General features: G+C 47.9%; 6 protein-coding genes across 6 annotated transcripts; 3 read left to right on the top strand and 3 right to left on the bottom strand.

Annotated features, from left to right (window-relative positions):
* Window positions 1–412: 412 nt before the first annotated feature.
* EMWEY_00032590 (hypothetical protein, conserved) lies at window positions 413–1,300 on the top strand (the record flags this gene model as incomplete). The annotated part of the gene is made up of 2 exons (XM_013481805.1): window positions 413–859; window positions 1,235–1,300. The coding sequence occupies 2 exons, from the start codon at window positions 413–415 to the stop codon at window positions 1,298–1,300; spliced, it is 513 nt and encodes a 170-aa protein (XP_013337259.1).
* Window positions 1,301–2,129: 829 nt separating this feature from the next.
* Window positions 2,130–6,084, bottom strand: EMWEY_00032580 (hypothetical protein, conserved; the record flags this gene model as incomplete). Its single annotated transcript, XM_013481804.1, has 5 exons — window positions 2,130–4,464; window positions 4,582–4,839; window positions 5,064–5,371; window positions 5,539–5,629; window positions 5,819–6,084. 5 exons carry the CDS (start codon window positions 6,082–6,084, stop codon window positions 2,130–2,132), a joined length of 3,258 nt encoding a protein of 1,085 aa, XP_013337258.1.
* A 3,738-nt stretch (window positions 6,085–9,822) lies between these two features.
* Window positions 9,823–11,224, top strand: EMWEY_00032570 (hypothetical protein, conserved; the record flags this gene model as incomplete). Its single annotated transcript, XM_013481803.1, has 2 exons — window positions 9,823–10,853; window positions 10,999–11,224. The coding sequence occupies 2 exons, from the start codon at window positions 9,823–9,825 to the stop codon at window positions 11,222–11,224; spliced, it is 1,257 nt and encodes a 418-aa protein (XP_013337257.1).
* A 3,524-nt stretch (window positions 11,225–14,748) lies between these two features.
* On the bottom strand, window positions 14,749–18,077 carry EMWEY_00032560 (dihydrouridine synthase domain-containing protein, putative; the record flags this gene model as incomplete). The annotated part of the gene is made up of 9 exons (XM_013481802.1): window positions 14,749–14,901; window positions 15,042–15,104; window positions 15,549–15,626; window positions 16,106–16,168; window positions 16,360–16,489; window positions 16,691–16,737; window positions 16,861–16,988; window positions 17,148–17,228; window positions 17,339–18,077. 9 exons carry the CDS (start codon window positions 18,075–18,077, stop codon window positions 14,749–14,751), a joined length of 1,482 nt encoding a protein of 493 aa, XP_013337256.1.
* A 1,846-nt stretch (window positions 18,078–19,923) lies between these two features.
* Window positions 19,924–22,287, bottom strand: EMWEY_00032550 (hypothetical protein, conserved; the record flags this gene model as incomplete). The annotated part of the gene is made up of 1 exon (XM_013481801.1): window positions 19,924–22,287. One exon carries the CDS (start codon window positions 22,285–22,287, stop codon window positions 19,924–19,926), a length of 2,364 nt encoding a protein of 787 aa, XP_013337255.1.
* Window positions 22,288–24,352: 2,065 nt separating this feature from the next.
* EMWEY_00032540 (hypothetical protein) lies at window positions 24,353–26,452 on the top strand (the record flags this gene model as incomplete). The annotated part of the gene is made up of 5 exons (XM_013481800.1): window positions 24,353–24,574; window positions 24,815–24,945; window positions 25,579–25,648; window positions 25,875–26,030; window positions 26,207–26,452. The coding sequence occupies 5 exons, from the start codon at window positions 24,353–24,355 to the stop codon at window positions 26,450–26,452; spliced, it is 825 nt and encodes a 274-aa protein (XP_013337254.1).
* Window positions 26,453–27,223: the final 771 nt, after the last annotated feature.

Here is a 27,223-nt window from a genome sequence, read left to right as displayed (position 1 = left end):
GGAAGGCCGAGCAGGTACCTCAGCCGCATAGAAAACCCCAGAGGAGGGTTTCTGTGTCGTGTCCATGGATGGGGGATTGAAGGCTTTGTTTCGATTGTAAATCCTGAGATGTTGAATGGATTATTCCCCCTCTTCGTGGGCATGCATGCATGCAGGCATGCATGCCTTCTGGCAGGAGCAGTATAGCCTGCAACTCCCTCCGTCTATGGTGCTGCATACCGTGGCATTTTTCTTCATGTAGTGTGTGTTTTTTTTTCTTTTCTTTTTTTTTTGGTCTTTGTTTGCAGAGATAGTGTCGCGAAACCCTTTATCGCGGCCTCCTTTACGCCCTTATGAGGTCTTTGTTACCCGCCGAGTTCCTCTTATTGTCTACTTTAGACGTTGTGTTAAGCTGCTGAGGGGCCCCTATGCCATGGCAGTTATAAGAGGAACAGGCAGCTGCATCAAGACAGCAGTCTTTTTAGCTCAAGACGTCGTTGCTTCCTTTGGGGGGCAAGTCGTCCTTACCTGCTCAACAACAGAGGCAAGGCAAACACCAGACAGCGCAGCTGCAGCAAATCCAACAGCAGCAGCTGCATCAGGAGGAGCAGCAGGGGCAGCAACAGAGGGAGGGCGTGCAGCGGAACGGGAGGAAACAAGTACAGCAAAGGCTGTCAAGCAGAAGGGGGAAGCTGCTTTTGTTGCTGCTGCTTCTAAGTTAGCAGCAGCATTGGGCAGCAGCAGCGGTGCTGCTGTCTTATCCCTTGCTGCTGAGCCATCGAGTGCTCAGGCATATGATGAAGTTGTTTCCCTTGGCAAGAAACACTGCAGCGAAGATGAAGAAGCCCTCGAGGCAGCAGGCATAGACCAGGAGCTCAGTGTAAGCAAACAGACAGAAGAGGCGGATATATACCCTCTGTGTCCTGCTGCCGTTATATCTTGGGTATTAGCTGCCGTATCTGCCTTTATCTCTGCTGCTAATTGGATTGCTGCTTGCGTCGTTGCTGTTGCTGCTGCTACTCCTACTACTACTGTGTTGCTGCAGTTGTTGCAGCTTGCCTTGTGTCTCGTACTGTGGTGCACAACGCTGGACGTTTTGCTCGATTTTGTTGTTTGAACTCTGTGGTAGCGACAGCTAAGGATGCAAGGGAAAAGAAAGAAAAGGAAAGGGGAAGAAGGGAAAAGGAAGGAAGAGTATTTCTTGTTACCTCTATATTTATCCTCTGTCTTTTGTTTGTTTGTGTTGCGTCTGCAGTCTTTTGTTAGACAGCGAAACATCAGCGCCATCAAAATTGAGCTAAGGCGGCTGTCTCTCCAGTAACACTTCTTTGCCACTTATGCAGCTGCTGCTGCTGCTGCTGCTGCCGGAGCAGCGTTTCAGTAAGCCGCGCAATCAATGACCGTAGCATGTGTGCTGCTGCGGTCGTTTTTTTTCTCGCAGCAGCTGCAGCTAGAAGAGGAAAACAAGGGGTTGACAGGGCAGCGAGGGTGACCTTTCCTTGCTATTTGTTTTCTCTACTAGCGCTAGAGTCAGAGGAGTTTCTTTGATACTAGTTCTATTCATTGGGAATCTAACCGCCATCACCCCGTACAGCTAGCTAGCTAGCTGTACATCCCCCCTAACCGCTAGTTGCCTACCACCTGTATGACAACAGGCGAATTTTTGTCCATTTTCAAACTTAAGGCTGTTCTATTCTTTCTCGTTGCGCTATTGCTGCACAAAAGCAATAAAATGGTTTTCGACACGCAACGGCAAAGTGTATAAATAAATATTGCACCTTACACCGGAAACAAGCACAGATCCAAGTCTCAGGTAGAGCTAATCAAATGGAGTACACAGCACAAATATATGCACATCAGCTGCTGCACCCCGTAGAGCATTTGCACTTAATACGAATAAATAAAACTTAAAATTGTTTCCCTGCTGCGGCAAGGTCCAAGTAATAGACACGGCTGTAGCGGTGCTGCAGCCAGCTGCTGCTGCTGGTGTCGGGTCGCAAAAGAAAGGGAGGCAAAAGGCACGAAACTTGAGCCTTCGTCACCTGCCAGCTGCCAGCTGGCTGTCCCGTCCTTGCCTTTTTCCCTTCTTTCACCGCGCGCTTGCTAAAGCGCCATCGACAAGAGACAGTCTCGTTGTTTTTGTCTGTCCTTCACTTTACAGGCTCCCGGCTGGGGCTACGAAGGTGGGCATCTGTTCCTGCACCTTCCTCGCCGCCTCCGTGGGACTCATCCCCCAGTCGGGTTGCCACTTCGTGTAAGACAGGCAAGACGAGAGCTGTACTTCCTCCTGGGAGCAACGGCTCCCAACTATCCCAGGAGTTGCTGCTGCTGGTGTTGTTGCTGTCGAATTCGAGCAGCTGTTCGGGGCTGTGAGCTTGCGAGTGTTGGCTGGTATCTGTGGGCTTCACTTCAGGAGGGGCTTTTGGGGCAATGTTTCGGGCGCTGCTGCTGAGACGGCTGCTACTGGAGGGCGGCAGCAGGGGCAGTTGGTCGCTGCCCATTGCTGGCCGCAGTGTAAACGGCGAAGGGCTCTGAGTTCGGGAGGCCCTTGGCGTCGCTGCAGCAAGCCTTTTCCCAAGCTCGTCTACTATATTCTCTGCATGAGGAGTGCTTGCATCCCTAGAGGCAGATGATTGCGTCCCTTTCTTAGTGTGCCCCCTATTCTTGTCTTCTTTCGTGCTTACGCCGGGCCCACCTAAGCGCCTAGTTGGAGAGAGCTGCTGTGGTCGTTTTGGCTCTGCATACTCGGGTCCTGAGGTGTCCATACACCTGCCTCGGCGCCACATGGCAAAGTCGTTCAGTATCCGTTGGCTGTCATCTTCTTTGCTGCTCACCGTTCTTCGCTGGGTTGTCGGCTTCGTCGAGGGGACTGCTGTGGGAGTTCCTAAGGGATGCTTGTATCCCGTTTGGATGCATTCTTCTCTGTCCACCAAGCCTTCAGCTTCTCCCCAGACCCCTCCTAGCGAGCCATCTCCATTAATGGTTGTAATGGGAGCTCTAGGGGACCACTGGCACTGTCTCTCCGGCCCCAGAAGGAGGGCAGACTGGCTGCGGTAACGGACGTCGTCTGCTGTCCCTCTCGCCCCCAAGCTGCCCGTTCTCCCGTTCCTGCGGGGGCTCAACATGGGCGTCCCGTTAGCTCCAATGGCCTTGGACCGGCCCCACAGAACAGAGTGGCTTACCGGCTGATGCTGTTGGCCAAGACCTCCAAGGGGGCCGAGGATTGGGAAGGCTTGCACTGGTGAGGTCCCTCCGCCTACGTGTGCACTCGAGACTCCCCTCTTTGGCGAGAACATTTGCTTATTAGGATCATTACAAGCTGCAGGGAAGGCTCCTCCTGCAAGTTCTTCGGGAGGCGTCGCCGGCCGCAACACAACATGCACATTTTGATCTGCCGGCGGCCGAAGAACCTTAAAAAGGGATATCCAAGGAGGGGATCGCCCCCTTCGGTCTTTGCGCTCCCCTGAGCCAATATCTTTCTTCGGTGTTGGCAAAACAGGCTGCTGCTTCTGGCGTTGCACTGGGTGGTACTCTTGCTTATCATTTGTGTGGTGCAGCGCATCATCCCTTGCGGGGCCTGAGCTCAACTGTTGGGTGTTGTGGCCATCTTCCCCTAAATTCACGGTGCCGGCGAGAGGCCTCGAGACATATTGTGAGTCATTTGGTTGCCTGCTGCTGCTGCTTATGGCACCGTCCTTGTGGGGGGGGATTGGTTGGTCGACCAACAAGTTAGGCCCCGTACTTCCACTGGCCAGTGAAGCACGAAGTGCTTCTCTGCGCATTGCATCTCGACGAATTCCCGACAGTATAATCAAGTCCGTGTTTTTGAGTTTTGGTTTATGTATTGTATTCACAGGGAACATTTCCATCTTCAACGGGTTACAGCTATTGCCTTCTATGACGCTGTGCCTCCTGCTGTGATTGCTGTCTTCCCCGCTCACTGGGGCCTCTCCCAGGAGATGGGCTGTTTGCCCTGTGGGTGGGGCTAACATTGAACCGAGCAGCACAGACTCGTGAATGGCCTTGTCGGGTGGCGGCTGACTACTAGCCCTTGACTTAGTCACTGAAACAGGAGTTGCAGCAGCCCGCGAAGGACGCACTTCAGCTGGCACTGTGGGAACAGCAGCTCGCCCCACACCTATAGGTCGTTTGCCGTCTTGGGTCACCTTGGAATACGTCCCTCTTAAACAATCAAGGACGATTCGACAACATTTGTCTGACTGCGCCTTCGACGTAAGTGGAGGGCTGGAGCCTGTCAGATCCAACTGTTGTGTAGAACCCCTCGATTCTGGTAACTGGCTGCCTGCAGCACGCGGAGTGTGTATATGTTGGGGAGGGAGCTGCTGGAGCTGTGGAGCTGCAGTGGTCACAGTTAAGGCTGGACAAACGCGTGAAGCAGTGCTGCCCCGTTCTTCTCTCAGTGTGGCAGTTCTCTGCCCCGGAGAAACTGTTGTTATGGGCCCTTCTTGTCTTGGAAGTGGGCACCTGCCACAAGGGTAGGGGTGCAGTTCAGATGCGCAGCTGCCGCCTGTGTCAGCTGTTAGACCTGGACTGCTTGTGTCCGCTCCTTCTTTGTCGCCGCTCATATATCTCCTGCTGTACCTTCTAATCTCTCTTCGTAGACTTTCCACCTCGGGCATTGTAACTGCTCCGTCGAAGAGAGTGTCATGTTCTCGTGAGCTTCCGTCACTCCGTTTCAATAACAACACAAACAGAGATACCAACAACCTCTCAACGGGAGTCTCGGCTCCGCAGTGGGCCCCATCCCTTCCCCTTACAACGTAGGCACATTCTGTATTCCCCCCGGTGGGGGTTCCATTCAAATCTAAATGCGGACAGCCGTGGGCTTCATTGGAATACCTGATGCATAGCAGAGAGCACACTGAGTTGACAATGAGTTCTTTTCACCCAGAAAACCAAGAAGTGTTCATCAACGTCTTAAACAGATTCTCTACATCTCTAAGAAGAATCCACAGAAACAAAATCAGCCATACACCCCTGCCAAGAACACATAAAGGGAGCCCTGTCAATAGGGCACAAGAGCTTACGGGAGGTTCAGAAATCCTCTTCCGCAACACCTGCACCGGACCCCCATCCAGCTTGTATAGGGAGGTGCCACGGCCGTTGCTGATGGGCCTCTCGAAAAATACGCATCTTCGTGCTTCATTGCTTGTCTTCCTTCATCTCCCTGCGAGTTTGTGGTAGGTGGATTGTCCAACGCACCCCAGGGCCCAAAGCGATACAGGAGTAATGGTAATGCAGTGAAGAGCGCATCCATCAGCAGCAATAGTGAAACATCACACGACAGATCCTGCTGTGAGCTTGTAGGCTGGCTAAACAGCAGCAGCTGTAGTAAGGAGTCCACCAGCAGCAAAAGAACAAATTCTCCAGCCTGTGAGCGTTTGCAGGCGCAACCACAGAAATCATGCGCAGCATGCTTTGGTGCGGCTGGAGCTTTCGTGCTGTCCTGTTGCTCTAAGCCACCTGCCCAACTGAATACAATCCGAAATGGTGGGCAGGTTTCACGAACAGGATGGCGCACGAATCACCCTAGCTTACAGGAAGGAAGAAGAACGTGAAGGAGAGTTTGCTTGCCCCCGCTATTGCTTGGGATACCACGCGCTCTGTTGGATGTGAAACAACGCGGGACCTGCAGCGGACCATCAACACAAATTTGAATGCAAACCCTCATTTCCTGTGTTCTCCCGATCAACTCGCAGCACTCGCAGCTAAATTATTGGACACAATGACGACCTGTGTGCGTGGAGACGGTGGTTGGGCGAGCTAGTCGTTCAGCGATGTCCACCCCAACAGAAGATATCGGCGTGATTGGACCTACGCAAGCAAAGCCTTTTGAAACCCAACACCGGCCAGAACGTAGAAAATTTCCAAACCTCGAGCTAGGGGGCCGCTCGACCTCTTGCTCAGCTTCCAAGAAAACTTCGCCACGAGTTCCGATATCAGCCAAATAGCCACTAAGACCAGGACAGGCCACTGTTCCAAGAAGAAATCATCATTTCCCACAGTCAGGAAAGCCACATACTGCAACGCAAGCCAGAGGAAATAGCCTCTGTAGGAGCGGATAACAGCGGCAGGGGCAGCCATGGGGGCCACACGCAGTTGGACGGGCAGGAAGCCTCTCCGACACGATAAGAATGCTGTTCTGGATGCAGTAGGATGTGGTATGCCGAGAAGAGAATCTGTGGAAAAAAGCAGAAAAGCACCTGCTGGGGCACACATTAATGTGAGGTTGTTACTTTGAGGCGTGCCAGCACCCACGTTGGAACACGTTGGAGGTAGGGTCGTTCTCACGGCAGGGGGATTTACAACCACACAAAACCCTCCGGTGCTGCAGGAATGAGTAATGTCTGTGGTTGCAAGTCCCAGAACAACACAGAAGAAGGGAGATGATGCTACTTTATCTGGAGGGTACTGGTCTCTCCAGGTGCACCAGCAAGCAAAGAAAAAGTCAAATATCGCGTGTGCTCGTTACCCGTTGGCGTCTTTCCCCTACGCTGATAGACTTAAGTAGAATTAGAAAACACATTTTTTGTCTGCTCATTATAAGCCATACCTGTAGCAGGTCCAGTCTCGTGGAATTGTAGCACCGCTCGACAGCGTCGTTAGGTCACTTTCAACTCTGCTCGCAGACGGAACACCAATTTTCCCTCCTAGCAGTATTGATGTCCTATAAATACTGGTATTCCAAATGATAATGTTGAAGTGTGCAGGTCAAGGGCTTTCCGAACTCAGAAGGGTCTCATTGAGCGACGAGGCAAGAAGCCACGCGGAGCGGTCCAATGGTTGCTGGTCAAGCAGCGCACACCGAAACGATGGAAGAAAAGGTCATTTTTAATAGTTCGAACGCGATAATGGAAATCTGCTTGTGTGAAAGCGTATGTGAATAATCTTCATGGAGTCTACCTCCTGTCACACAAAGTAGGGTCACCCTGACCCGCTGCTTTCAAACCAAAGTGACAACAGCCAATATATGCTTTGGCTAATTTGTTTGTGGAATTTTTTCGTTCCTACTGAAGACACATCCATAAAACCAAATTAATTACCTGAAAGGTACTTTGTGCTACAGTTTCCTATAGGCGAGTTCACTTCCGCAGTGCCCTGTGCCAGCTCGGTAGCCATTATTATTTCGAGGTCCTTGAGGCTCCGTTCCCTACAGTAACTGCACCGCGCATCCAACCACCGTTTCAAGTGCATTACTCTCCTACATGATTTTTCTCAATCCTTCCTCTACAGTCTCTGTACAATATCGGTCGGCAGGTAACACGCCCGACTAGTCCCAAATTTGTCCCACTTGCGGACGTGCTTTCAGAGCAGGCTCAGTTCAAAATTCCCCATCCCCCTTCCATTCGTAGTTCCACACAAAGAGAGAGTGTTCTATGTCATTAATGTTATTGTGAACCCCGCTTGGGGTTTAGTCGACTATATCCAGCATTCAGTAAAAAGAGGAGAGATATCATCAATTTCTTTCATCTTCTAATTGCTCTGTTGCTGTTCACTTAGCATTAAACTACTACAGTGGTTGGCGTACTGGTGACAGTGTTCTCTCTCTCATTCCCATTTGCGGTGAAATTGTCAAGTCCCGCCCACCACTGTTCCCACCTCAGTCGGCCACACGTTCATGCTTATGCTGCTCAGTATGCCTACAACAAAGCGATTGGTGTATGGATATCAAGTGTAATACACAATTAACGCTGGTGCAGTGCCTGCTGCTCTGCACTGGCGAAAGTTCACCAGTGTTAAGCTATGTCACTCGCTGTGATTAGTTGTTTCTTAGCATAGAGTGCTCTGGCCACCTTGCCCCCACCCCTTTGTAGCGAATACTTATTAGCTGAGCCGATATTACGCCTGGTAGTTGGGAGGCTGAAGGCTTCCAGGCGTGCAACGAGTCTACATTGAAGATACAGAGGAATTTCCGTTCAACCCTCAAAATGTTCGTGAAGAATTCATGCTTCGAGAGGATAGATAGCGTGTCAACCGGGGAGTAAATTCACCGTTTGTCAACCGGAGAATAAATTCGCCAAACGTGGGCAAGCCCTGGGTAAGTCACTTTCCTCTTTTTTCTATGCTCAACGCGTTAATACAAAATTTTAGGTGACACTAATTGGGATATGGCGCTGTATTGCAGGTGTCTTCTCCAGCCGGAAGCAAGGAGTTCCTGGGCACGCTTATAGTATCGTCAAAGACAAACTTCTGAATGAATGGAGTAGCTAACCTAGTGCGGCCCACAACCTGTGAAGACTGTTCAACTATCGCGGGTACACAAATGTCCGTATCTGCGTACCCCAACATCTTCTGCTCTAGTTATTCTTCTGCCACATTTTGAGTTCCACCCTAACTTTTTCAAGCTGCTGCCACCACAGCCGTCCAGCCGACGGCACTCTCCTAGTCTTACTGTAGGCATGCCCTGCTATTGGGGAAGGCCCGCCTTTCCATGTACGTTGCGCTGTCACGCTGCGCATGGAACCGTGGCTCTTGTGTATTTTGTTCATAGTTGGATTTGTTACAGAAAGCCATAGGTACCGTATAGCTCATGTTCATCTGAAAGATTCGGCTAAGGAGCTAGCCCACTCCGTTGTCTTTTGCAGGCCTGAACCAGCCACATGCCCATGGCAGCTGCAGCAACAGCAAATAATGGCAACAGCTGCAGCAGTCCGAAACCCTTCATTTCATTTCAATTTGTTCTGCTGTGCCCACTGCGCCAGCCTGTAAAGAGCTCATGCTCGCACACCTAGCGGCTAGTTCACCATTGACTCTGTGACGATACAATAACTGCATCAAGGCGCATCCTACATCTAAACTATAACGTTATAAAAGGGGAAACGTGGCATTTCGGAGAACGCTCGCTCCGTAGAGCTCACATCCTCTGGTACGCGAACAACAACCGAGGTCCAGCACACGGCACACTCAATATGCAGAAGAGTGCGGCTGACCCACTATTGGAGTTGTTCGAATAATGGGTTTCCTTGTTTGAAGATACAAACATGTTTATTTAAATTCACATCTAAATTATCGTTGCCAGCCTCGTCCAAGGCGAATTCAACAGCTGCGTTGCATCAGCTAAGCCCCCAAGCCCCAAAGCTTCAAAGCCCCAAAATCTCGTGCTATTGTGGAACCTTCACACTGGGTAATACAGATTACCCGCAAATCGTCTACTGTTAATCATATATGCTTGCTACTGCACGTTTGTGGAAGGCTTTGGGGGGAGCAGATGGAAGGACTCCCGTGAGCATCCTGTTAGCCCCAGCATTTCCACCAGGGTTCGCTGATGACATCGCCTCTCCTCCTTGCAGATTGGCAAGTGCTCGGTAAGAAGCAAAGGTGTGTGTGTTATGGACTATTGGTAGCGAAGGCTTAGTAGCAGATCCTTGCATCGGGAATTAAACATAGGTGGGGCTGCTTCGCTTTTCTGAGAGCGTATCGCTACGTTATGAGGGTGGCCACGTCGCCTGCAAGCAAGACATGGAAAATCCCATGCTGTCTGGAGGGTCAATTCACGAAGCACTAGGAATCTGCGTCGTTATTGCTTGCGATTTACTGCCAAGACATTTACTGCAGGGTGGCCAAATCGAGCAACGCAGTAGTTCCGTCTGTAGTGATGAGCCGAACGGATGTCCTGGCGGCCATACCACAGTCTGATGGCGATACCGTTGGCGTAGTATTTACTTGGCTACGAAAAACATGCAAGGCGACAGACAACCCACCTGGCTTTTCGCATGAAGACGTCCAGCCACACATATATATTTGAGAGCACTTTCCCACCTGTTAGGGATTCGCTCACTTGCTGAATACTTCGCAAGTTACTAGTCTGGTTCTGTGAGGCAAATGGCCTACACCCGGCAGTGGACTCCCGGCACCGTTGCCAGTGTAGGGATGGTAGGGCAACGGCGACACATTTCTTGGTGCATGCTCGTTTCACTGCTTGGATATTTTTGGTTCCTTGTGGGGCACTTTAAGAGTACAGAGAAGCAGCATGCCTCGGGTTCAGTTGTTGTGGCAGTGGGAGCTCCTGCGCCTGATAAAGGGACGCTCACAGCTTCCGAAGCGCTGGCCCACACACTGAAACTGCTAAATCCTTCTTCACAAACAGTCCGTGCCTTGGCGGCGACGGAAAAAGAGAAGGTTAAGTCAGAGCAGAGGCCGATACCCATTTGCTCCCAATCTAAGTACCTCTGCCAAGTCTACAGTTTGCATGGCCCTCCGCCAGATGGCCATCGCGTAGCTGCTACTCGAAGAAACTGGCCGAATGGCGTTCATGAAGTGGAAGAGAGGAGCTCAGTTCGAGGCATTCGATCCTCCATTAGATTACGGCGGCTAGCAAGTATACCCTTCAAGATATCGAAGCCTCCACGGCACGCGACAACGAACGCACAGAAGCGCAGCGAACGACCTGGGGCAGCGGCACACGAGAACCCAGTTATAGTTGAAAGCCTGCCTATTAAGATCCCTAGTTTCACTCAGGTGCCGCAAACAAGCCCCCGTGGAGGGTTGTTTCTACCTCTACGGCTTCGAGCATTTTTTTCCGACTTTCCTCTCTCACCAGATGATAATGGTTCGCATGGTTTGAGTAATTGGCGGGGGCACACACCGGCAGGAAGGGATAGAGGAGGGGCGCAGGGTGCTACGTCTGGGGATTCCTCACATGAAGAGCAACCAGCCGCTAACTTTGTATATTACAGCGGCAGTGACAATGGAGCGATGAAGAGGCAGCACGTTGCAGAGCGGCTTAATGATGTTACACGTTTCTTCCAACTTGAAGTCGTCCCCGCTGCCATCTGGTGGCTTCAGCGTATAGCTACTGTTGATAGGTTGCTTGGGCCGTTGGTAATCAAGCTTCAGGAGACGATGGACGACCAGTACGTTTCCTTGCAGGCCAGCGCAGAGCAAAGTACTTTCTGCTGTATGTTGAGGTCTTTGGCAACGGATCATGTGCGGAAATATTGCACTGAAAAGTTCAGTCTACTAATGGAGGACGAAATGCCTTGGAGGTTTTTTGTGCAGGCCAAATAAATCAGGCCAGTGTGGCATGTGCCAAATGCCCCAGCTGCGGCGTCTGCAGGGTACGACGGGAAATCCGTTGCTTGGGATAGTTGAAGACGCCGACGTTGTGTTGTTGTTCCGCACTGCAGAAAATTCAGAGGAGAGCACGCGTACGTTTGCCATGATGGATGCATTAAAGGCAGCAAAGTTGTCATTGCTTCACGTCAGTGCTGACCTCCATCTCTAGAAAGAGTTAAGCAAAAAACGATTATCCCTGCCCATCCAGAAGCTCCAACTTGGACCAGCCTGTCCTGTTTAACGGGTGAGGCAGGATTAGCAGCGCTACAGCTTCGAATAATGATGCAATTTATCTCTGCAGATGTCTGCCAAGTTGACGAGAACTATCGTCCAATTCTTGCTTGCATATCGATTCCCTATGCCGAGGTCGAAGGATTCTATGCCAGAAGAAATACTTCCCTCTCTCTGGCTGTGCAGAGAGTTCTTACGTACATTATCAGTGCGGTTGCTGTTAACATTCAAACTCTGGGTTATTTCCTAACGTGGGACACAACATGGAGACAAGAGGCACTCAGGCAAGCTTTTCAAATGCCCAAGTGTTCTACCTGCGTATTGCTCTAGGCTAGACTGCCACTAGGCTGAGGCCTGCTGCGAAACGCTCTCTGCGCTCACAACAGAGACTTCCGAATGGAACCTAAGAAAAAGAGCAACACCCAGCTTCACAATAGAATGGTGTTCTCAGCTGTGCTGATCCTTTTATACAGAAGGCTTCGTAACTCTAGTGGCCCAGGGCCAGTTGCCTTTATTCATGCCCTCACGAAAATTTCAACACCGACGACAGATCTACCAGATATCCAAAAAGGGGGCGAGGATTTGCAAGCAACAGCTACTTCACCACGAAAACGAATCATGGAACACACGCAGCATCGCTTTTATCTCACAACTCCGAGGGTGACGAATGCAATTCATCATCACTGCGTCTACACGAATGTAGCCGGCATAGAAGTAACGTTAAACAACTCAGGCCCGAGCTGTGAGTAGGTCGATTTTCTGTAAACAGAAGCCAGGTGTAATGGAATGTAGAGCTCCTTTCCTGCCGTAGTGCACTTGTGTACTATATACCGTGTGTCTTCGCAGACAAAGAGCTTGCTGGGAAAGTTCAGTGACTACGTTAGCCGCAACTTTCGGTCCCAATAACGAAAGGTTAACTTTCCCAATACTGCCTGTCAGTTGATGGATCCTTGTTTCAAATCCGCATGCGCTGTCTGCAGTTCTACAGCCTCCCTGTGGGTGTGGCAGATTGACAGGCAGCTACTGTTGGAAAGGTGAGCAATAAATAGCATCGCTTCATCCACACATAGTGCAAAGTGTTGCTAGGTGATACCTTGTTTTCTTAGGGCAGCTTCATGACAAGTTCTTCGGAAACAATATTTTGTTTTGTGCCAGAAGAACTTCCCATTGAGCTACGTCTAGTTGCAATGGAGGATACAGGATGGTATCTGACTGACACCATCTGGTCCCCTGACACACTCGCGTAAGGCCCGTGGCGCACACAATGTTTCCGGATAATTTCCCCCTGCTTGACATCGTGAACCTTCTATATATGAACTAGAGATTTTGTCGGGGAGGTGATTTTGCTGTAGCAAGCGTGCTTGCAGTGCAAAACCAGCAGTTCCAGACAACTAAGGATACCTACTAAGTGTTGGGATCCCTAGGGCAGCCTTCTCTCGTTGACAGGTCAAAATATGTGGAAGAATTGAACCGTTATTTAGGAGTCTTAGAAACAGGGAATCCCAATAGGGGAGTGGCGGATAGAAGACCCAAGGCATTGCAGAAAATTTTCCTGGACAACGCCGAATACGAACAGTGAGGGGGTAAACTCGTGGGCACACCAAACTGTAAAGGTCTGCGATCGTGTGTTGTGTGAACCAGAGCATTCCAGCCTAATGCAGTGTATTCCGGCTTATGTGATGCAAATTGTGCTTCAATGTGCTGTGGGTTGCGTAACTGGAGCAGCTGTGTAAAAATGATGATGACGCTTTCTCGTCGCGAAGGCGCATGCCACAGAATCATGTGTGTTTCGGACGACGACAGAGTAGAGGCACCCATGATGCTGCCGACGTCGAAGCCTGTTAAATGGGTTGCCGCTCAAGTAATAAGTAGACTGCCAAATGGCACTGAGAAAACGACAGGGTGTATGAGGGGTGAAAAGGGGCAGGAGAAACAAGTACCAGGGCTACCTTTTGGAATAATTCAGTGCCCCGATGTAGATCTCGTCTGCCAAGGACGGCCCTGCAAAAATGGAGGTGTTCCGAAATATGGAATGTGAGAACCGCGCAAGCACACCAAAATTTCCTTGGCGTTTTCACCCGGTATATTTCGACTCTGTAGATGCCTTTACTCCGCATATAACGATGTGTTGTGTACTGTCTCGTTCTGAAGCTGCTTTTGCAAGCCTGGCACCTTCGGAAGGAACTGCGAATATCTCGACACGGAGAGGAACCGACTGAGGTATCCCAATCGTTTTTCTTACGCGCCCAATGCAAGCATCACTGTTCTTAAGGGGAACTTCTTCTCAATTCCTGCCTTCGTGGACGGGCCACATCACCTGAACTTCAAACCGATTTCGTAAGCTAGTGCTACACTTAAGGAACACCTCTGTCAAGATAGAATCGCAGTTCTTGCGTTGTTGCAGTTGCCTTGGTTAATGCGTGTTTATTCAATTACCACGTATGTGCTTCTTCGGGTGGATTTCAGGAAGTTGCCTCCCGGTGTGGCGATCGACCAGCGCACAGGCGCTATATTTGGGACTCCAGTTACAATAACTAAAGGTGTGCAAATCATAAACGAGAATCTAAAACACTGCCTAATCTTTCAAGCACTATTAGTGTTTTATATTCACGTGGGTCGGTATGTCACTGCATTTCACTATAGATGCCATCACCGAAGCTAACAACTCACATACAGCCTATGTGGTCGGCATCTCCTTGTATGTTAGGGTGCATACCTCTGGCAATAGAAGTACAGATGCGGGAAATGCCACATGCAGCAGAACGAACTTTAGTCCGAATACACGTGGTTGAGCACATGCTGGCCCAAGGCAGACGCGCAACATTCTCGAAGATTGATGACTTGCCACTTAACCCAGGCCCACGGCGTGGTTCCTCAGCACCGTTTCTTAATGAGGGTGCCGGTGAACAGTATACAAGCGAAACAGGCAAAATGGATTTAACTGACTGGAATGTAGAGATTCCACGCGACTGTGAGCGATATGTAGATGGAGACATGCGAAGACAAACTGAACCCCACACAGGTGGATGAATATGCACAAAGGGCGTTCAGTTACAAGTATTAGGCTCCTGCTTTTGCACGCTGGAGAATCGCCACAACCAACACTCCTGATTCAGCAGCAAAGTTGGCGTTGCTGATCTATGCATCCCGTAAAACACATTCAAATGTTCTTGCTAGAAAATGCGAGTTAGCCGGTTTATCCCGGCCGTCTCCAAAACGCTACGTTAGCAAAATCCCCGGTAAGCCATAGGGCGACTGAGAGTCCCGGGACCACCCATGCATGGGCTGCCAATGAAATATCGTTGCAAAAATCAATGAATGTGGCGTAAAAGGATATTTATTTACCTGTCTGTTCTGCCGTCAAAAAGCACCGCAACATGTGTGACTCACCTTCGGCTACCTCAAAGCTCTACAGACGGCTAACGCTGCTAGATCAAAGCTAGCGCCTGAAAAAACTGTGTTTCACTCGAGATCTATAAACTTGTAGTAGTTGAGTGTATTAGCATGCGGCACATGATCAATGCTGTTGTAGAACTGGTCCAGTCCAAATACAGTGCAAACCTTTGCTGTCGAATTCGCTGCGACCAAATCGCGCTTGAGATTTGCATCGCTATCCTACGAAGAGACAGCAATGGCAAACAAAACGCAGGGTCATGTTTACATAATGCTGCATACCACTGCATGGGACTGATCAATACTAACAGCCAAAAACACGAATGATAGAGTTGGAAATGCATGGCCTAAGGTGAACAAACCCGCGCAGTCATTTCCTGAAGGGTAAACTTTATTGACTGGTAAGGGGCTCCGCACAGGACTGCCTGCATGCGCAAACACGTTACAGGGGGTACAGCTGAAACGTAGCTACGGACTGCTATCAAGGTAAAACAGCCCGAAGGAGGGTACAATCTTGGCTTGGTTTGTGGGATGCTATTCCTACAGATACGTGCTGAAAGCCTGTGGAATGCATAGGCAGCAGCACCATTTAACACAACATACACGCTTTATGTAGTCCTGAAGAACCGTTGTACGAGGGAAAGAGCAGCTAGCTGTGGCATCAGCCTCATATTCCTTGTAAGCAAATAATGACGGATCCCACATGGCTCCTCTGGCAAACATCAGGCTCCTTATGCCAAATGCTTCCTGCATCGATACAAGGCCACAGCAAGATAAGCTGTCTAGAAACTTCCACACCTGTACTTTATAACAAGAGTATGAACATCCCCTATTTCACCAGAAAACAGGCGTCTGCAAACTACACATACTTGGAAACGAGTTGCATCTTCAGCCGACAGAAAGTCCCCATTGGCGATTAGTGGAATATTAAGGGCGCTTTTCAAAATCTGCGTTTGCATGAGGTAGAAAGCGTGCGCTAAGCTGAATATTATCTTCATCCTGGGAGCTCGGTAGAAGCGCCGACTTCGAAATGTCACTAATTGCAATGGAAGACTTTCGCTTCCACGGGACAACTAAAAAGTCTGCGTCCGGTTGATAAGGCTAACCCTAACCCTAAACAACTTGCTTTTGATGCACGTCTTACGGGGCAGCTGCCGATTTGCGAACGCTGACGAAAGCTATACACATATACCCAATTGCCGTGATATTGGCTCCACTACTACAAAATAAGTCGACAGGTGTCTTACCGGAAAAGCTTGCCAGTTTGCTCTGTGAGCCGGTCGTTCGTGGCGTTTCTGTAGAAACAAATGAAGAGTGGAAGCAGGTCTGCAATTCACTTGGCAGCCCTAACGCCTTGGATATTTGTACTCAGCCTACAGAAGTGCAGGACTAGAGCTGTTGCCAAGGCACAATGGTCTAAGCATACTCTTGCATGAACTGCAATCGCCGTTATCCCAGTACTTTCGCATTTTCGTGCGAAGTCAACTGTCTGAATCCAAATAACACAACCAGCGACACATCGCAGTAGGCAAGTGTTCTGGACGTTGGGGCCAAGAGGGAAGTTCCAATTTGGATGAAAGATAATCTGTGGTATCGATTTGTTGCTGCTAGGCACAATATGCTGCATTGAGATGGCGGAAATTTGGTAAGCTCTAGCAAAGTGCCACTCTAATATCGTACCTCTTCCATTGTTTCCAGCAGGCGGATTTTACACGTCACCGGGCAAGTAAGATTCCGAGTTAGTGTCTTCAGGATATCCATTGCCAAGTCTGGCGTTTGAAGCAACGCCGCACCCATGCCACCTTTGACCCTACCACGCAAGGGCGCATACAGGGACGTTTTGCATATCAAAGCAGGCGAGGTGTGGAATCATAAGAATACGGTAAAAGTATTATAGGTTTGGAAGGCACGGATTTGTCGTTCGCCTGGTTATGAAGGGTCTCGATGATTGGTAACGCTCGCAGGGAACGCCTTTGCTGGTGAGGCTTGACTACCAATGGGCTTAGCGTACGAAAAGCTCTTAGGACACCCCATATTTACATCTACCGCCGAAATGTCCTGCGAGAAGCCAAAAACGACACTATCACCAAACGTGGTACTCTGTGCTGAAGCACTGTAAAAAACCTGCACGAAAAAGGGGTTTGGGGAAAGGCGCACTAGAAAACAACCCCAAATACATACCTGCATAGCAATAGTTGCAGCCTGCAGGGCGCGCGCCGGATCTGCTGTCCCGAGCTGCAGAACTACTTTGCCTTTCTCAAGGTCGCAAGTGGAGAAAACACACCGTCTATCGTTCTTGTGGATATATTCTACAGCAACAATCAGCATCGAGCAAAACCACAAAATGAGGACCCTCTAGAAACATAGAAAAGAATCAGTGAGTTTTGGAGATTTTCTTCCAAGCAATGCAAGCAGCAAACGTATGGAAAATGGCACGTGAAAGTTGCGTTGCATTGGTACACACTTACCGACGGTGCCAAAATCCTTATTAATGTACCGTTTTGAATCGATGAGCTTCCTGTCCACTATTTCTTCTGAGTAAACGATGTCTGCTCCGCGCACACAAAAGATGGTTTGTGTAGGCTAACCCTCAGGCACCAGGGTCCGGATGAATGCTCCTTCTACCTATTTCTGGAGTAAGTCGCGTTCCTAACCTCACCTGCGCCGTATTTGAGGCATTCTAGCCGGAATGGCAATGTGCTTATCCGCACCATGGGGGCGAGAATCCAGGCAGATTGATATATTTCGGAAGGGTTGGTGGAGGGAGGGTGTGACTTCTCCCCCGAGGCTTCAACGGAGGAAGACCCGTTGAGCACACCCTCATGTGAGCAAGTATTATGACAATCCTTCGGCAAAGCTACGGACACCCCTGGCTTCTCCAACTGTAGTTCTTCGTCTTGATTCTTGACAGCCTTCGTCGCTTCTGTGGTTACTGCCTCACCATTTGTCGGCGCAGGCGCTGTTCTGGGGAATTTTACAGGCCTAGGCTGTAGGCCAGAGGTTTGGTCTCCTCCACTATCAAGTATATACGAAGCCCCTTCTCCATCAGCAACGTCAACAGTAGCCCCTTCCGGTTCTTTAATAGCAGTGGTATGTGGCGCATGCCTCTTCCTCAGGTGGCGTTCTACGTCTTCCGTATCGTTCAAAATACTTTCGGAAGAGCCATTTTCTGATTGTGTGCCTTCGACTATACTAACATTACTGCCATCTTCGATTATGGGTGCTTGGGGGGCTAGACGGTCGAGCTCCTCATCTGTCTTTGCCTCACACGCGCCTGCGAAGGGCTCACGAGCTGTTGATTCGCCAGATTCAGCCACAGGTGAGCTCTGTTGACCGGTTACTGGACCATCCAACTCTCTGCCCTCACGGGTAGGGCTTTTAGAGGCCGTACAAGACATTCCAGGCCATCCACCCAGCCTTGCAGGATATTTACACAGTCTTCCCCGGGTTGCTTGTTTGTCTGCTCCTTTGCAGAGTGGGGCGTAGAAAGGGAGAGGATGAAACAGAAATAGTAATGTTTAGCTGCAATTACAGCGACGATTCTCCTGTACCTACATTTATGGCGTGGTACGTGCTCAATGAGCCCCAAGACAATGCTGGAGCCGTTCCATATCCTTAAAAGCTTTCCAGGAAATCCAATGCGCTTTCAAAAGTTAAATTTGCTATATGTCAGGCTTGTTGCCATAAACAAATATGCGGAGATGGGGACTGGGTAGGACGATTGTAGCCGATTGTGGGCCGATTGGCGCCTGCGGATCCTTGCACGTGTGGCTTGGCTCTGCGCAACACGTCGATATAGTACGAAGCGTAGCTCTTGAAATCGTATGCCAAACTCAATGCTTTTTGCTATTTCATTCTCTCTACGAATTTTTTTACTCAGACTGGGCTCCTTTCGAAGTGTAGCTTGCAGCGGCTGGTTGCAGGCCCCGTATAAGCCCTTTTAGAACTCTGCCTCGGCACGTGGCAAGTGGTGTATTTGCCCTACCCGTAGAAACACATTCACCTTGATCGGATACTAATAGCGTCGCAATTAACGGGGATGATTATATCACAGTGCCTTCTACCCTGCCTGTGGCGGCTGCAGTTCGAACTATCCGGTAACCGTTGTCATTCCACAAATTATACTGCTCAGTAGAAATGAATCCTATGTTCTATAACCTGTTAACTATTCGTTTGCTCCGATATCATTTCCCCCGTTTACCTTTAGGACGCTTCCTTCGCCCCTGCATAGATCGCCTCCTCGTCAGGGAAGCCTGGAACGTGGTCTCGTGTTACTGATGCTAGCCGCTTGACTCAAACAAGACAACACTGCTTCTCTGTTTCGTTTCTGCCGCGCTTTACCAAACCCCTGCAACCCCTCCACAAACCTAACTCCACAGGGTTGGAGAGTCTGAACCAACAAGCAAGACTTGCGAGTATAAATGACCTGCCCACGCCGGATTGTAGAAAGACCAGGTGTTTAGCATCACCGCCAAACAACTGGTTGGCTAGACGCCAGAGGTGGCGGTGAGCTGAGGTACGGTAAAAAGAAGAGCAGAAACAGTCCGCCTCGGCTGAGCAGTAACAGAAGGGAACAGCAATTCAATACAGCCATCTTCAGGAATGGCAGGGGCATCCCAGGGCGTACCTAGGTTGGACGAAACGGGTGGGGTGGGGGGTGGGAGGATAACGGCTGTGGATAGCGCATATGCCTCCCTGCATTGGCAAGCCTGTATGAAGTTAGCGCAGGGGCCCTCCTAAGTAGGCAACCGATAAGCAAGCAGAATGCTCTAGTACAACCAAGAAGGATAGGTTCGGCTTGCATGCGGGACTGTCTTGTACCTTGAGTCGCAACAAGGTTCGCTGCAGCTACTCTCTTACCGCCCTCTCTCCCGAAGTTTCAGGCGCTTAGACAGCGGTAACCAGGACGTCTGATATATATATTTTATAAATATAAATATAAATAATAAAAATATAAGCATAATTTCTTAACGCACTTATATAAATAGTCACATACGTTATATACTGTTACTTAGTTATATACACAAATATAAAAATAAAGGGATAAAATAAAGAAGCAATCAAGTAATGCTGCTCTCGCAGGTGCTGCTGCAGAAGCAGAAACAGCAGCAGTTGCAGCAGCGGATAACAACACCTGCATTTGCAACACTGGTGCAGTATCATCTAACATAGTACAGCACCTGGAGCAGCAGTTGCATCAACAGCTAAAGCAAAGGCTGCAGCACAGGCAGCAGCAAAAGCAGGTTATGAGGGACCGGGGAAACCTCCGCTTGCGAGGGTTTGCTGCTCCTGCTGCTGCTCCTTCTGTTTTTGCTGTTGCTGCCGCTGCTCATGCATAAGGATGATTTTAGCTGCTTCATTGCCTGCCGTTATTCTGTCTCCAACTGCAACACCACTAACCCATCCTCCTTCAAGCAGCAGCAAACTTGAGGGGAATTGCTGCTTCTGCAGCTGCTGCAGCTCGTTATTTATTGCCCTTCGGGTGTCTCTGTAGCTAAGGGAAAGTGTGGGGATGGTCTCCTCCCATAGATGTACACCTAATACTCTGTATAAATATGTCACACTGTCTCCTGCCTCCTTTACAGACACAGAACCACCAGCAAATGGCGCCTTAGCAGCAGGTGTCTCCGTGGAGAGAGTTACTTTATGTTTGTTGCTATTCGTCTCCTCTTGTATAAAATGGAGATTCATATTTGCATGTATTTTCTTTATGTCTTTTAATACCTTGTCAACTACATATTTCTCCTCATCTGCTGTTGCTGCTTTTTCACCTGCTGTTGTTGTTGCTGCTGCTGCTCGAGGAGGGGACTTAACAAAGGCAGTTAATACCTCATACCCTGGAGGTGCTCTTCCCTTAAAGAGACGGGAGATACTCAGGGCCCCAAGTGTCTCCCATCCATCTTTTGCCTCATAAGGAGACACTAGAAAACCAAACCCTGGGGGTGTTAACAGGGCCCCCTCACCAGCAGCAGCAGGTGCAGCAGCCGCAGGTCGCAGGGCAATTGTAACCACGGTAACACTAGAAAACGGCAGGGCATTTAGCTGCTGCACTGCTGCAGCACTAAGGATAGGCTGTATTACCTCCTGTTGAGGGTCAGAGAGGCGCCCCGCTGACTCCGCTGGGGGCATCCCTGACCCCCCTGTGGGGCTCCCTAGATCCCCTGGAGGCCCCCCTGGGGCTGATCTCTTTCTGTGGATCCCCGCGCACTCCACTGGGGGGCTCGCCTCAGTGGGGGGACCTAGCAGACGGGCTACTTCTTTCGGGTTTACAGTAAGGAGTACATGTTTAGCTAAGATGGAGGTGTCTCCTTTAGGAGAGGAGACAGTTGCTAAGAAACCAATTGTCTCCTTTCGTCTCTTAGAGAGGAGATGAAGAGACATCAGACGGCTCTGCAACAGCACGTTGCTGCTGCCTACAGCAGCAAACAAACCATTGGTCAACTCCTGCATGCCACCTAAGAAGGAAGCAACAAGGGGGGCCCCCCGGGCTCCTGCAGGGGCCCACTGCTGCTGCTCTCTCCCGCTGCTGCTGCTATTGCTTGCTGCTGGTAGTTTTGGCCCTTTCAGTTGCTTGTTGTTAATAAAGGGTACAGAGGAAAGGGCCCTTTTAATTCCTTTATTAAGGAGACACTTATTGATAGCATTGCAAATAAAAGGACGAATAAGTCCCTTATTTAGGAGACACTTACTAATAAAATAACGAATAAGACCCTTATCAAGGAGAAGTTTAAGAGAAGGAAAAGCTAGAGACATACAAAGTGCTGCAGCAGGACAAGCATAAATACCTATTGTCATATTATTTATTATATTTCTTGCCGTCTCCTCTCCTAATACTTTTGTTATGTAATCCTCAACTGAAAGGTCATCCAAATCCTGCTGCTGCTGCTGCTGCTGTTGCTGTTGCAGAATGCGAGAAACAGCAGCAGGAAGCCATGGTTTAGCCCCTAAGAGGAGACCACGGAGACACTTTATTTTAGCAAGAGGAGACAAAAGATCGGTACGAAGAAAAGATGTAATTGTATTAGGTAATTGAATAAGGTGTCCCTTTACAGCAGCAAAACGAGGAGCTCCATGTGGGGCCAGCAGCAAGCTCTGCTGCAGCTGCAGCAACTGCAGCAGCTGCTGCAGCTCTTCGGTAAGACGAAAGCTGTTAGCCCCACAGTCCCATAGAAAACCACCGCATGCAGAGCGACGACTTCTTATACAACCCCCTACCTCAGCAGCAGCTTCTACAACACAAACGGAGAGATTACGCCCTATTATACACTCCTGCTTCTCCTTTTGCCGCTGTTGTTGCTGCTGCAGGCGCTGCTGCAGGCGCTGCAACGCATACGCCGCAGATAGACCAGTTAAGCCACCCCCCACTATCAATACATCTACTTGCAGGGGCCCCAGGGGGCCATCTTGCGTGCATGGTAGGGAACTGTTAGATTCCGCAGCAGCAATAGCAGCAAATGCTGCTGTTGCTGCTGGTGCTGCTGTTGTTGCACTTGACGCTGTTGTTGCTGCTGCAGGGATCGACAGGTGCCGCAGACGATCCGCCGAGGAGCGACCCCTCCCTAAACCCCTGCACACCGCAGCAGGCCGCTGCAAATACACAAGAAACATCGTTAACAGAGAATTGCAGTTGCTATTGCTGCTGCTGTTGCTGCTGCTGCTGCTGCTTGAGCCATGAGTCGCTTGCGCGCAGGATCCCCCGTCACGGAGAAGCGGCCACGGATAAATGAAAACCACCGCTTTTGCTGTATGTCTATTTGCTCAAAAAATACAAAATAGTATTATTTAACCAAGAATAAGTATAAAAATACGGGGGAAAAGGAAAAAGAATTCTCTGTTCTCTGCTCACGGTGTATCTCCTACTACACCGCAGCTGAACATAGACCGCAGCTAAAAACAAGAAAAAACATTTTTAAGTCATTGTGTTCAGTAAATGAAACATTTCAAAGAATTATCATTTACCGTGGGGTCAATCCCACGGATCCCCGGATGGGTCGCAGTTCTACAGGCTAGCGAGGCGGCAGCGCTCGAGGCCCCCAGGGTAGGGCCCCAGGGGGCCCCAAGGGCGCCCCTGCAAAGTAAAAAGACTGTGGAGATTAGATTTATAAAAAGGGAAGTTAAAATACATAGAATAAATAAATAACCATAATTTTAAAATTTAAAAATAAACATGTCTTCCTCTTTTTTGTTAGTGTCTACTTGCATGGCAGTAAGTAATGCTTCCAATACATTGCTGCTTTTTTGCTGCTTCCCCTTTAGCGGCTCGTCTTTTATAGTTAAGAACAAGGAAAAGAAGAAAAAGAAGAGGACTTCTATCCTTTAGTAAAAAAGCGAATATAATGTGAATATAATATATTGTATAGCATCAAAATAAATCTAAAGTATTAGTCACAATTAGTCGCAACTGTCTCGTGACCACTACAGCGGTGCACGAGCACTATAATAGGCCCTCTGCTGAGTCGATGACACATCACAAAGTACAATATAAAGATGCACACTGATATAAAGAATTATTTATTTTTTAATAGGGTGTTTTAGAGCATTATTGTGTCTATTGACCAACTCGTGTCTACACCCTATAGAACATGGGGCTGTCTAACTGGTAACGCTTGCCTCTTAGCGGGTGAGACTAGACACGCGGCACTTCCTCTCTTTGAGGGAGGGGGTGGGATGGAGATCTTTTAAGAAAAAGGTTTTTTAAACCTTTAACAATTCGGTAATGGTATTTTAAGGATTATTAGAGTAGTATTCGTAGCGTTCTGTACTAGTTTTGCTGTGCACACCTAAGTTGCGCAGGTCAAAGATTCATGTAGCCAGGTGACTGGGCTGGTCAATGCAACAGGACTGCTACTGTTGCTCCTTGTGGTAGAGGACGTCGAGGCAATTTAAATGCCTTTAATATCCCAAGTTTATCAGGAAATAAAAGACAAATAAAACTAATTCTTTAAAAATGAAGAAATGGTGCTTTTTCCCCCATTTGATTCTTTTTCCTCGACAGACACCCCGCAGCTGCCGTGAAACCCGGCAGTGGTGTGTGCCAATTCGCCTGTTTAGACAATCAAACTATCCATAATCTTAGGTTATTCCTCAATAAAGAATATATAATTGAAATTTATTAAGGCTTCTAGAGAGAAATGGCTAAAAACCATCTTTATACCGCCCCCGTACACTGGCGATCTCCTATGCAGGCGCGGCACCTTGTGCTAGTAGACAGCGTGTAAAACCCGCCATCCTATGCATACAACCAGTTACTAGAGACGACCCTCAACACTAAATCATTGATTAGTATATTTTATGTGTTTTATTTACAATTTAAACTCTTTTCTGTCGTTAAATGCTTCCTTTTAGAAATATAGTGGCATCATCGTGTATGAGCGCCGCCATCGTAGCTTTTCCTCTGGACCTACACGGTGTGTTGTTTGTTTGTTGTATAAATAACAGCCCCATTACCTGAAGGAGAGAAGATAGAAAGAAAACAAACTCGTTTTATGATATTTAGTTGAATTTATGATATTTAGTCGAAGGAAAGTATTATATTGATGCATTTTGAATACTTTTGACATCCCTTTGTCCTAGTGTTAAACCGTCATTGTCTCCCGCTTTCCTGTTGCCTTCTTTAAGTGTATCAACAGCAGATATTGTAATAAGCAGCAGGAGGTAATAAAAAGAAGAGAAAATGAGTAGAAGATGCATTATTGCACTAACGGAAAATAAAGTAGATCTTTCTTTGTTTCCTGTTGCTACTGTAGAGAACTCTATTTCTTCTCTTCCTCCTCCTTTAAGTCAGGTTATTCTTCCTCGTTTTGTACAACATGTGAGGGAAAACTTTCCTTCTTTTGATGTCATTCCTTGTTGTTGCATTATGGACTTTAAAGATAAAGAAGAGGAATTAAATATGGTATATACTGTACCTTAGCTTCCTGAACAAAGGAGACACGTGTACTGTTCAAACACCGCAGCAGCAAACATGCTATTAGTTAGATTGTCATCATTATCCTCCCATAATAGTAATAAATAAGTATTATTATCATTACTATAAAGTATAAGTATAAAGTATTATATTGATCCCTATGTATATATTTTTCTATCTATTGCTATATGTTATATATGCATCAACGGGTTGATTTTTTCTTTACAGGCGGAGATTATCTTCATGATAGACGCTCCTCCTTCTTTGCTTTCTCATTTATTACCAATGGCAAAGAATATAAAATGGATACATAGTTATTTAGCTGGTGTAGATGGGCTTTGTAACGAGTTACGTGGGCTGTATAGACAGGTCCCTATTCCCCCTACATTATTAGTGACAAATAATAAAGGGGTATTTTCTTCTTCTCTTAAAGAATATACCATAGCTGCTATTATGCACTTTGCTAAACAAATAAATAGATTGCAGTTAAATAAACAAAATAAAAAGTGGGAAAGATTTATAATGGGGGAAATTAAAGGAAAGACTGTAGGCTTTATTGGCTATGGAGACATCGCTAAGGATATTGCTAATGCATGCAATGTACATACACCACAAATTATCCCTTATAAAGATATTCAATTATAAATATTCATTATAAATATATTTATCTGCTCCTCCTCCCCCTATTCCTTTGTTTTCTTGTTGTCTCTTGTCTGCTCTATTTCTCGTCGGCTTGTTTGGCATTGTTGCTTGCTTCCTCTTTCTTACTTGTCGGTTTGTCTGTCTCTTATTATTGTTTCTTTTGTTGTGTCCCTTATTGCTGCTGTTGTTTTTTTTGTTGTGTGTCCTATTATTGTTTTTTAATACTTCTGTTGTTGTGTATTTCTTATTGTATATTATTTATTATTAACTCTTAATTTTTGTTGCTAGCTCTTGTGTTGTGGTTTATTTGCTTTTTAGGCCCTCGGCATGCGTTGCGTTGCTCTCCGCAGAGACGGAAGAAAGAAATGTGATTTATTAGAAAAAGTTTTTGGTTATTCAGGGGGGAAAGAAGACTTAGAGGTGGGGCTGCATGCACAGGAGACTTGCCTATAGACAACAACGCAGACCTGTCTGTACACTATAACACACATCTGCCTATACACCACCACAACACAGGCCTACCTATACACCGCAAGCTTATTATTACACGAAAGGCGAATGCTTACTTGAGAGGTTTGCAGGAGACCACCCTCGTATATACCGCAATGTTTGGTGTGCCTGTTGTGTGTCTCTGGTATTTGCTCAGGTGTACAGACAGTCTGACTTCGTCGTGTGTACCCTGCCTGCTACTGCTGAGACAAAGCAGTGTATTTCATATAGTCAATTTAATGCAATGAAGAAAAATGCAGTCTTCATCTCTATAGGGAGGGGAAGTGTCGTTGATGAAGAGGCGCTGCTGCATGTGAGGCTTCTATTATTTAACATAAACCCTTAGTGAGAATCTTATGCATCTTTGTTACTTTGTTCTTCTTTTTCTCTCCTTAGTTTGAGGTGTATATCCACCATTCTTCTTATTGCTTCAGATACTCTTTTTCTTCGCTCTATCTTCTTTTGTTATTCTTTTTCTCGTATCCTCAGGCTCTTCACTCGGGTCAAATTGCTGGTGCTGCGTTAGATGTATTTAATAAAGAGCCTTTGCCAGTAGACTCTCCTCTTTGGTCTTCTCCCAATCTGCTGCTGTCTTCTCACAACGCTGACTTCTGTGATAACTTCAATGCAGCAGCAACACTGCGAGTATTTAACGCTAACATGATTAAATACTTAAGGGGGGCATCTAGCAACGCAGATATGGAGACACCGGTAGACTGCAACAGAGGGTACTAAACAGAAAAAAATACAATGCATGCATGCATGCGTGAATGGGGAGGATAGAGACTGCAGGCGACGAGGCACGAGGACAATAGGGAAAGAGAAATTTCCATACATTGTTTTTTGCGGATTATTTTTGGTCATTAAATGGCATTTTACTGCTGCTGCTACAGCTGCTGCTTGCCTGCCTGCATTGGTTGTGCATGCATGGATGCAACGAAAAGGATATCACAGGAATTCAAACCCTAAATCCCCAAAACGAAACAACTCCTGTTGTGCATGCAAAGTATTATCCAAGCTCGCAGCAATCTAGCAGCAGCACCTGCTTGTGCCGTTTGTGCTGGTGCTGCTGCTGGTGTTGCTAGTGTTGCAACTATTGATGGTGGTCTGCTGCTGGTGCTGCTGCTGCTGCTGCAGTAGGCGCTGCTCTGCTGCCTCTGCCGTAAACAGCCAAGCACGTTAACGTATTCATTCCTACGTCAGGGAATTTGAGCTATTGGCCCTTAATCCCTCAAAATTGACTTAAAATATATATAACACCTTAGCGCGAATCTAACATCCACAATTGATCCAGTGGATGGCTGCACCAGCACCAGCAAGCACGCTGTAATTATAGCAGCGTGTTATTATTGCACGCTGATATGCATGCTATATATATGTAGTGTGCGTGTAGTGTAGTGTGCAGGGTGTTATCAGCGTCTTATTGCACGCTATAATTTGTATATTACACACTCTAACTCTAACTCTAACTATATCTATCTAACTATATATATATATATATATAAT

The sequence above is a fragment of the Eimeria maxima genome, genomic scaffold, assembly GCF_000499605.1.
Source record: "Eimeria maxima Weybridge genomic scaffold, Emw_scaff425, whole genome shotgun sequence".
Taxonomy (NCBI): domain Eukaryota; phylum Apicomplexa; class Conoidasida; order Eucoccidiorida; family Eimeriidae; genus Eimeria; species Eimeria maxima.
This window is presented reverse-complemented; position numbering and strand designations above follow the sequence as displayed.